The sequence below is a fragment of the Oryza brachyantha genome, chromosome 7 (assembly GCF_000231095.2).
Source record: "Oryza brachyantha chromosome 7, ObraRS2, whole genome shotgun sequence".
Taxonomy (NCBI): Eukaryota; Viridiplantae; Streptophyta; class Magnoliopsida; order Poales; family Poaceae; genus Oryza; species Oryza brachyantha.
Genome location: NC_023169.2, coordinates 11,273,453 through 11,283,829, shown reverse-complemented (window position 1 = coordinate 11,283,829; position 10,377 = coordinate 11,273,453). Strand labels below are relative to the sequence as shown.

Below are 10,377 nucleotides of genomic sequence, written 5' to 3'. Positions count from 1 at the left end.
ACTTTGTATTAGTTATAAATCATTCATTTATACCCTCGAATAGTTATTAAAAAAATCCAAATAATTCTTCGATAGTTCAATCCCAACTTAATAATCACAGGCCGCACCGTAGATCACATCTTGTCGAATTTACTACAGTGAAGTTACATGATCGTGGGGCAGAGAGGAGTACAGCATCTTGACGATCGCAATTGTAGCTGCATCAGGGCGATGAGCCCCCACATCCTTTTTGCTGCTAAGCAGGGTGATCAGTACAAAAAACCATGGCGGCCCCCCCATCGGCGTCAAATCATTCCACCCAGTTTTTATACCAAGAAAAGCTTACTTGCATCCATGGCGGATTCTCCACCCCATCACCCATAAAAGGGACCCCAACCACTCTCTTTCTACGAACTCCTCTCTCCCTCATCCTCCTCTACTCACTCCCCCTCCAACTGCCAAAATCCTCTCTCTTCTTCTTCTTCTTGAGGTGAGGTGAGGTGAGCTGCTTCTCCATTTCCCGAGCTCACCAACTCCTTCTAGAGGCCGACGCGGTCGGCGCCATTCATTGCCATGCACTGACACGACCCGGATAGCTCTCGCCTTCTCTGTCCACTTCCCCAGGTCGCCCCGCGCGGGAACCGATGCGCCCATGCACGTTGGCCACCGTTGCCTTGCCGCCGCCGCCTACGTGCGCGGGTCTCGAACTGAGAGAGCTAGCTAGCTAGCTAGACACGGGGAGGGAGGGGGGAGTGATGGCGCCGGCGATGGAGATGGCGGCGGCGGCGCGGCGGTTCTTCGTGGTAATGGTGGCGGCGGTGGTGGTTCTTGGGTGTTGCGCGGCGGCGCAGGGTGATGGTGAGGCGCTGATGGATGTGAGGAATGCGTTCGTGGAGGATCCTGGGGGTGTTCTGGAGGGGTGGGGCGGAGGTGGCGGCGCCGGGAACTCGTCGGCGTTCTGTTCTTGGGCGGGCGTGGAGTGCGACGCGGCGGGGGTGAGGGTGACCGGGCTGAACCTGTCGGGGGCCGGGCTGGCCGGGACGGTGCCTGGGGCGGCGCTGGCGCGGCTGGACCGGCTCGAGGTGATCGACCTGTCGTCGAACAGGCTCGCCGGCCCGGTGCCGGCAGCGCTCGGTGCGCTCGAGAGGCTCACGGCGCTGATGCTCCACTCCAACCAGCTCGCCGGGGAGCTCCCGCCGTCGCTGGGCGCGCTCACCGCGCTCCAGGTGCTCCGCCTCGGCAACAACCCGGCACTGTCGGCGCCCATCCCCGCCGCGCTCGGGAAGCTCGCGAACCTCACCGTGCTCGCGCTCGCGTCGTGCAACCTCACCGGCGCGATCCCGAGGAGCCTCGGGAGGCTCGCGGCGCTCACGGCGTTGAACCTGCAGGACAACTCCCTGTCCGGGCCGATACCACCGGAGTTCGGCGCCATGGCCGGCCTCGAGGTGCTCTCTCTCGCAGACAACCAGCTCACCGGCGTGATACCACCGGAGCTCGGGAAGCTCGCCGCCCTCCAGAAGCTAAACTTGGCGAACAACTCGTTGGAGGGAGCCGTACCGCCGGAGCTCGGGAAGCTCGGCGAGCTCGTGTACCTCAACCTCATGAACAACCGCCTCTCCGGGCGCGTCCCGCGCACGCTCGCCGCGCTCTCCCGCGTCCGCACCATCGACCTGTCAGGCAACATGCTCTCCGGCGAACTCCCCGCCGAAGTCGGCCAGCTGCCGGAGCTCAACTTCCTCGTGCTGACCGGCAACCACCTTACCGGCCGCATCCCCGGCGACCTGTGCGGCGGCGGCGACAGAGCAGAGTCCACGAGCCTCGAGCACCTAATGCTCTCGACGAACAACTTCTCCGGCGAGATACCGGAGGGTCTCTCGCGGTGCCGGGCGCTGACGCAGCTCGACCTGGCGAACAACAGCCTCTCCGGCCCAATCCCAGCTGCACTCGGCGAGCTCGGCAACCTGACGGACCTGCTGCTCAACAACAACACACTCTCCGGCGAGCTGCCGCCGGAGCTCTTCAACCTCACCGAGCTCAAGGTTCTTGCATTGTATCACAACGAGCTCACCGGCCGCCTGCCGGACGCCATCGGCCGCCTCGGGAGCCTAGAGGTGCTGTTCCTGTACGAGAACGACTTCTCCGGCGAGATACCGGAGACTATCGGGGAGTGCTCGAGCTTGCAGATGGTTGATTTCTTCGGGAACCGGTTCAGCGGCAGCTTGCCGGCGTCCATCGGGAAGCTCCCGGAGCTGGTGTTCCTCCACCTGCGGCAGAATGAGCTGTCCGGCAGTATCCCGCCGGAGCTCGGCAACTGCGTGAACCTCGAAATCCTCGACCTGGCCGACAATGCCCTCTCCGGCGAGATCCCGGCGACGTTCGGGAAGCTCCGGTCGCTGGAGCAGTTCATGCTGTACAACAACTCGCTCACCGGCGCCGTCCCCGACGGCATGTTCGAGTGCCGCAACATCACCCGCGTGAACATCGCGCACAATCGGCTCGCCGGCGGCCTCCTGCCGCTCTGCGGCTCGGCGAGGCTGCTGTCCTTCGACGCCACCAACAACTCCTTCGAGGGCGGCATCCCGGCGCAGCTCGGCCGGTCGCCGTCGCTGCAGCGCGTGCGCCTCGGGAGCAACGCGCTCTCCGGCGCGATCCCGCCGACGCTGGGCAACGCCGCCGCGCTGACGATGATCGACGCGTCGAACAACGCGCTCACCGGCGGCATCCCGGACGCGCTGTCGCGGTGCGCGCAGCTCAGCCACATCGCCCTGAGCAACAACCGGCTGTCCGGCCCCGTGCCGGCGTGGGTCGGCGTCCTGCCGGAGCTTGGCGAGCTGACGCTCTCCGGCAACGAGCTCACAGGACCAGTCCCCGTCCAGCTCAGCAACTGCTCCAAGCTCATCAAGTTGTCCCTCGACGGGAACCAGATCAATGGAACAGTGCCACCGGAGATCGGCAGCTTGGCTTCGCTCAACGTGCTCAACCTGGCCCACAACCAGCTCTCCGGCGAAATTCCGGCGACCATCGCTAAGCTGATCAACCTCTACGAGCTGAACCTGTCGCAGAATCTCTTGTCCGGTCCGATCCCTCCCGACATTGGCCAGCTTCAGGAGTTGCAGAGCTTGCTGGATTTGAGCAGCAACGATCTCAGCGGCAGCATCCCGGCGTCGCTCGGGTCACTCTCCAAGCTGGAGAGCTTGAATCTCTCTCACAACGCGCTCGCCGGCCCAGTGCCGTCGCAGCTCGCCGGAATGAGCAGCTTGGTGCACGTGGATCTGTCCAGCAACCAGCTGCAGGGGAGGCTGGGAAACGAGTTCTCACGGTGGCCGCGGGAAGCGTTCGCCGGCAATGCCCGGCTCTGCGGCCACCCGCTGACGAGCTGCGGCGGCAGCGGCGGGGGTGGCCGGTCGGCGCTGCGCTCGGCGACGATCGCGCTGGTGTCCGCGGCGGTGACGCTGTCCATCGTGCTGCTGGTGATCGTGCTCGTGCTGATCGCGGTGCGGCGGCGGCGCGGACGGCGGTCCGGGGAGGTGAACTGCACGGCGTTCTCGTCGAGCCTGGGCGGCAACAACACGAACGGGCGGCAGCTCGTGGTGAAGGGGTCGGCGCGGCGGGAGTTCCGGTGGGAGGCGATCATGGAGGCGACGGCGAACCTGAGTGACCAGTTCGCCATCGGCTCCGGCGGGTCGGGCACGGTGTACCGGGCCGAGCTGCCCACCGGCGAGACGGTGGCCGTGAAGCGGATCGCGCACATGGACAGCGACATGCTCCTCCACGACAAGAGCTTCGCGAGGGAGGTCAAGATCCTCGGCCGCGTCCGCCACCGCCACCTCGTCAAGCTGCTCGGCTTCGTCGCCAGCCACGACGGCGGCGCCGGCGGAGGGGGCAGCATGCTCGTCTACGAGTACATGGAGAACGGCAGCCTGTACGACTGGCTGCACGGCGGCAGCAGCGTCGCCGCCGGCGACGGCGAGCGCAAGAAGCGCGTGCTGAGCTGGGACGCGCGGCTCAAGGTCGCCGCCGGGCTGGCGCAGGGCGTCGAGTACCTCCACCACGACTGCGTCCCCCGCGTCGTGCACCGCGACATCAAGTCCAGCAACGTCCTCCTCGACGGCGACATGGAGGCGCACCTCGGCGACTTCGGCCTCGCCAAGGCCGTTGCCGACAACCGCAAGGACTGCACCGACTCCGCCTCCTGCTTCGCCGGCTCCTACGGCTACATGGCCCCAGGTAAACCACCATTCCCGCCGCCGCCTGAAAGCGCATGCTCAACGCCATGGCGACCATTGACCGCAAATCCTCTTCTTCCCGGGCGGTGCATGCAGAGTGTGGGTACAGCCTGAAGACGACGGAGAAGAGCGACGTGTACAGCATGGGGATCGTGCTGATGGAGCTGGTGACCGGGCTGACGCCGACGGACAAGGCGTTCGGCGGCGACGTGGACATGGTGCGGTGGGTGCAGTCGCGGGTGGAGGCGCCGTCGCCGGGGCGGGAGCAGGCGTTCGACCCGGCGCTGAAGCCGCTGGCGCCGCGGGAGGAGTCGTCGATGGCGGAGGTGCTGGAGGTGGCGCTCCGGTGCACCAGGACGGCGCCGGGGGAGCGGCCGACGGCGAGGCAGGTGTCCGACCTGCTGCTCCACGTGTCGCTCGATTACTATCGAGCCGGCGAGCACAAGCGCTAGGAAGGATGTCCAAACACTGGAGCATCTCCTGAGCCTTCTCTTCTTTCTTCTCTGCTTCTTGTTTTTTCTTTTCTGCTGGCTAATTAATTAGATCATGGTAATCTTCCTTGGGTGCAAGAGGTAACAGAAATTGTGGATTTTAGGATGTGAGGTGATGATTTAAGCAAAGAATCCCTTCGATTGGATTGTTCATTGTTCAACTGTTCTCAGTGTAACTGTGTATGAAGATTAATTTGAGAAGCATCTGATGAATTCTGAATATTGCTTCAGTTTTTTTTCTTTTTTTTTTTTGAAAAAGGAGGCAGTTCTGCATTGCCCACCAATCCTTTCAAGTGATACTCTAAAATTGCAAAAATATTTGTTGTTTAGGACAAACATTTGATCAAACCTTAAAAAAATTTGACCATAAATAATTTCTTAAATCCTTAGTTTAAATACAAAAGAAATGACATCTATAGATTTGCCTAAAAAGATACTATAATAATAATACAAATTTATTAGATCTTATAAATTTCGTCTAACATAAATTGGTTGTTAGAATTTTAAAAGTTTGACAAAATCTTGTTTGTGAGGGAGTAGTTGAAACAAAATTTGCTATAAGAAAGGGACATAAAGTTAGGCCTCATGATGATAGGATAAAAGAATTGCTTCAACTCATAACATTAAGGCATGGCAAACACAAGTATAAGAAGAATCATAACATCAAACAAAAGAAGAGCAATGGACATCCGGATGAAAGGAGCAGTGAAGAAAAGGAATGAACATGCAAGGTGACATATCACATCAGCAGGAACTCACAACATATGGGTAGCAGAAATTCTAACTTTGTAAAAGCTCTATCATTGGCACTCAACAATGACTTTTCATCAGGGAAGGCATGACATCAGATCCAAGTACGATAATTGGTTTCTCATACAAGCAAAATATCACATCCTTTGTGAAAATAACAGTTTATTACAGCACCACAGTTGAAATGTGGAGCCAGGTGTGGCCGGTGGATAAGAACTACAAGTGGATGGTCCAAACCATGTGTACAGAGTACAGCCCATAGCAAACTGAAAAAAAAAAGACTGGTTGCTGGCAAACAAATTTGAATAGCTAATCATCATCATCTGCAGAAACGGAAATAAAAGACTGATAAGCCTATAAATATCAAACAGAGAAAGTGTATCATATTTATAACTATTCATAACATTGAACACGTGGTTCAAAAGGAAAGGCATTCAATCGCAATCAAGCATTCTATTGACTTTCAGGAATTTATCTTAACTTCTGATCAGACTATTTGGGTGACTGAGCAAGCAAATGTACATAGGTAGTTGCCTGAAGCAATTAGATGCCAAAAACATCATGAAAAGCTACTGCCCTTTATACAGGTTCTGTTTATATTGGTCAGCCAGCACAATTCTGAAAGCCAGACACCTAAAAGTGCATAGTTCTTTCACGCTATAGCTACAATTAGCATATAATGCCATACACTAGTCATGCAACTAACAAAATTTTTATATGGTTTATTGAGATTGAAAGGAACTTATATTTTGTGTTATATGGTAATGAACTTTCAGGATATGCCAAACAAAACTAATGATAGAATTGAACTTGCTTATCACAAGTTTTCCTCATTATAATTTTTTCCCAACTGTATGTGCATTGATGTGCCATAGAGACATCTTGTTCTGAAATCTCCAAATGTAATGAATATTAAAACTTTCATCTTTTAGTACATTAAAGTCTAAAAAAATAGTGAAGATTAACATTGAATGGGACAGTGTGCTTGATGTTATTCTTAATAGTGCTAGGGATCATACAGGTCCTCTACCAAAATCCAATTTGACAAAAGCTCCTATGCCATTGCACCTAACTTGACCACTATGATGAAGGTCTCTAGAGGAACTCCAATGGGGTTAGTGCGGGCTTCATTAATTTTTGTTAATGGAGCTGGAGACTACTAGCTATAGAGTTCCTCAGTTGAAATCCAATTTGACCCAGGTGTCCCTGCTTTGTAATTTGTAGCTAAGTTGATGTCAGTGAACCACTAGAGTGAAGATGTCTGGTTAATTTCCTAGATGGGAACAATTTGAGAATGGTGTATAATGTATTTACTCCAAGGTTCATAGTTTTTGCTAGGGCATACCAAACAGTGCCATAATTTTGTTTGTTGTGTTGGGTGTGTCATCCATGTGAATGAGGAACATCTTGCAAACACATAGAATGTATTGTAATCTTCTATGTTCCTTATATATCTATTGGTGTTAGGTTTTAAGAAAAAGGGATGATGCGGTAAAAAATGGAATACTCCTTTAAATAAGTCAATTTTAGCCCTTTCACATGTCATGCAAACTTGGTTTTCAACCTCCAACCATGAACCTGGTATTAGACCCTTTTGACTCTAAATATTGTTCACACTATCCCCTCTCCTGAGATTAAGCTAGTACCCCCAAATGTTTTACGCACATCAAACATATTCAAATATCATAGGAATTCCTTTCCTCCATATACTACATGAATATTACAAATGTAGATCTTAGTCTATCAAGGGCCATTCTAGTTCTCCAATCAACAATCAACAAAAGACCAGCAAGGTCCCATACATCAATTGTGTATGCCACTCAAAATCTAGTCCTAATTGTTCGCAAGGCTGATTAACGGGCAATGCAATGCTTAACACCTAACAATCTGAGTGGAAAATAGATTACTGATGAGCCATATTGAGTTCATGGGGTTCAAAATAAATATTTTTTGTACTAGTAAAGTAGTAATTCTTCTAATAACTGCTCAGACTACGAGGCACTACTGATTCTTTTAACAGAATAGCATAACCACTGCCAGAGATTGCCAAGTCAAAATTACAGAAGTAATTCGGAGAATATAACTTGTTATTACTTGTTCTTGAAGTGGCAGTGCTAAATGACAGGTCAGATGCGAGCAATACAAACGACAGGAAGCAAAATCAAGAAAGAGTAATTCAAATTCCTAAAAAAACGTCGAAGAAATTAGATACTAACCAAAGTAACGCCGCTCGTTGGCTTGCTTCGCACGCTCAAGCATCTTGTCCAGGTCCTCCTTGAGCTTCTCGTCCCACTTCACCAGCTGGTTCACGAACACTGCGCCTAGGCCCATCCCCAACACATGCTCCCAGGGATCTAAAAAATTAAAAATTAAAAATTTGTGGCATCATAAACCATAGTTCAATACAGAGACTATCAATTTCGATGGCATGTCCCTCAGATCAAGTGAAATAGGTAAACTCGTAAGCATCATACACTATACTGCATCCAAACAATAACCACCATTGTGGAGCTCACCAAACCTAAATCTAGGACAGCCAAACCCCCCAACAAGAGGGCCCCAAACCGGCCCAGGAGAACCCCTCGCCGTAAGAAACAGCCACAGATCGAACGAGATCGACGGACCCGGCGGCATGGCGCGGGCGCAACGCGAGGACAGATCAACTGCAGCGAGCGAGGGATGGGGAGGGAAAAGAAGGGGGCGGGGGGCTTATCGTCCGTACGGCGCATGTAGGGGAGCTTGCGGAGGGCGTTGGAGTACATCTGGGTGCCGAGCCCCAGGAGGGCGCCGATGATCGTCGGCGTCGCCGGCATCTTGTGTCTGCCGCCGCCCGCGCTTCGCTTTTTTCTCTCTCTTCTCGAGGGGGGCGGCGTGGGGAGGGGAGGAGACGAGATTGGGGGGGGGGGGGGGGGGGGGGGGGGGTGGGGGGGTGGGAGGAGTGGAGGAGGACCCCGGTGAGGCCAGAGAGAGAGAGAGAGAGGGAGGGGGGGGGGGGGGGTTTGCTCTGCCACTGTGGTGTGGGGCCGCGAAGAGACAGGAAGCCCATGGGCTGGTACTGGATCTATCTATGGCCATGGGTTTCTTTCCCTGTTTCCTTTTTTTTTCTCCCCTGTGCTTAATTGGGAAAAAATTGTCACGCGAAAATATGCCTTAAAATAATGGTGAAACTTGTTTCGGTTTTGGTAATATATCCGTGTATTATAAGTTTGTAACCGGCCCATATCTATACTATTATAAAAAGCGGTATTGATTTTGCTAGTATTTTTCGTCCGTCGCCCCGTGGGCCGCTTCTGCGCCGAGCCATCGGCTCGCTTCTGCGCGTGCGCTTGCGGCCCACTTGCGCCCGCGCTCGCTGTTAGGCCGTCGGCCCACTCGCGTCGCTTCGACGGCCTGCCTCGTGGTTGCGCCGCACGCGCTCGCCATCAGGCCGTCGCCCCACTTGCGCTACGCGCGTTGCAAAAGATGGAAAAAAAACGCACAGCCGGATTGAACCCGGATCACCGGATCAATATCAGGAATACTCACCGCTATACTACAGTGACCTTTTGGAAACAAGATGCATGTAGAGAATTATCAAGCAATGGCATATATACCACCGTAAACTCATAATCAAGTAGAGCATAATCATGGGGCTTTTTTGAGAGGGCATCGTAAGCTCATAAATTATTGATAGCTTCTATTTCTGTTTTAGCAACATTCAAAGTTTATAAAATTGTTATTTATATAGTCATGGTTATTTTCATTCTTGATTAGATTTATATATTGTTAATCTTGAATAGAAGACCTAAGTTATTTATTTTTGATTGAGATGAAATTGATTTTAGGAGTTGGCATATCAGTACGCCGGTGTTTGAGAGATAAAGATGGTAGAAGCTTAATGACATGCAGATATATATCGATCAATCTCAAGAAAAGATAAGCTAATATATTGGTCATGGTAGGGAATAATCCCAGATTTTAAAATGAATTGTCTGTGTTGCATGAGGTGGATAAAAGTAAAGGGATAATAAAAAATTATTTTGATATATTGATTATAAGACCGTATCTGGCTCTATTTCTATACCTCCATTGATGATGTTGTTAGAGCATAAATTCGTGATTACTTTACTATTGTAAAGGGGCAAGTTTGATGAATTGTTGTAGCATATATAAAAGGTTCGAATTGCATTTATTAAAAAATGCATGGTTAAGTGCACGGAAACAGTAAACTCTTTTTCCTTAACCCGTTGTGAAGCACGGGCATTTTGCTAGTATAATTAAAAGATAAGTTGTAGGAGACATGTAAAAGGACTTTAATAGATAGTTTATTTGTAGTTTTGTTTGAAGTCGGTGGTTACACACTATAGGAGAGGACAAAGGACAAATGCGATTATTAAACATAGAGATATTAACCCTTTAGTAAAATACTACTCTCTGCTCATATTATAAGAATTTTTTGGATTCTGGTCTAATTCATCTATGTATTAATGTATATGTTTTTTATATGTCTAGATTCATTAGCACACATATAAATTTAGCCAAGATCATAAAGTTTTATAACATGTAACTGGGGAAATAGTATTTACCACATGGGTGGGGTCTAAGTCTTTTTTATTCAGTTGATATTGTACAATATTCGTATTCATGTTTAAGCTCCTAAACATGCCTTAATTATATTTGCTAGCAGATCGCACCTCAGCTTGTAAACAAGATGTTAATTAATTAAGCCTTCACCATATGCGTTTGATAGCCAGTTGAAAATCATCTGCATAACAATCACCTTTGGTGTACGGCTGACAGCTACGGTATCGACGACAAAGATATTGAATGATTTAGTATAACAAAATGGCACTTGCTCTATTTCATTGTGACTTTAATTTCACACGTGCGCTGCATGCAGGACTAGCTATCAAACCAATTAACGAGATAACGACTCCGAAATTATATAACTT

The 10,377-nt window shown here is 51.2% G+C and overlaps 2 protein-coding genes across 3 annotated transcripts; one reads left to right on the top strand and one right to left on the bottom strand.

The window, feature by feature from the left end:
- Positions 1-310: 310 nt before the first annotated feature.
- On the top strand, positions 311-4,971 carry LOC102702205 (LRR receptor-like serine/threonine-protein kinase GSO1). 2 transcript variants are annotated; one of them, XM_040526192.1, is made up of 3 exons: positions 311-474; positions 576-4,206; positions 4,302-4,971. In XM_040526192.1, exons 2-3 carry the CDS (start codon positions 735-737, stop codon positions 4,655-4,657), a joined length of 3,828 nt encoding a protein of 1,275 aa, XP_040382126.1. In that variant the 5' UTR covers positions 311-474; positions 576-734; the 3' UTR covers positions 4,658-4,971. The 2 variants fall into 2 exon arrangements, with proteins under 2 accessions (XP_040382126.1, XP_040382125.1); XM_040526191.1 differs by having other exon boundaries at positions 311-4,206.
- A 571-nt stretch (positions 4,972-5,542) lies between these two features.
- Positions 5,543-8,341, bottom strand: LOC102717449. Its single transcript, XM_006657665.3, has 3 exons — positions 8,169-8,341; positions 7,663-7,800; positions 5,543-5,769 (listed from the first exon to the last, which is right to left on the bottom strand). The coding sequence occupies exons 1-3, from the start codon at positions 8,257-8,259 to the stop codon at positions 5,756-5,758; spliced, it is 243 nt and encodes an 80-aa protein (XP_006657728.1). The 5' UTR covers positions 8,260-8,341; the 3' UTR covers positions 5,543-5,755.
- Between the last annotated feature and the right edge of the window lie 2,036 nt (positions 8,342-10,377).

What these genes read in the sequence shown, in the direction of transcription:
- LOC102702205 (XM_040526192.1), top strand. Translation starts at nt 735, where the DNA reads ATGGCGCCGGCGATGGAGATGGCGGCGGCGGCGCGGCGGTTCTTCGTG. An exon ending in CTACGGCTACATGGCCCCAG is followed by an intron (nt 4,207 to 4,301) that starts GTAAACCACCAT and finishes CGGTGCATGCAG; the next exon opens with AGTGTGGGTACAGCCTGAAG.
- LOC102717449 (XM_006657665.3), bottom strand. Translation starts at nt 8,259, where the DNA reads ATGCCGGCGACGCCGACGATCATCGGCGCCCTCCTGGGGCTCGGCACC. An exon ending in CAAGCTCCCCTACATGCGCC is followed by an intron (nt 7,801 to 8,168) that starts GTACGGACGATA and finishes TTAATTTTTTAG; the next exon opens with ATCCCTGGGAGCATGTGTTG.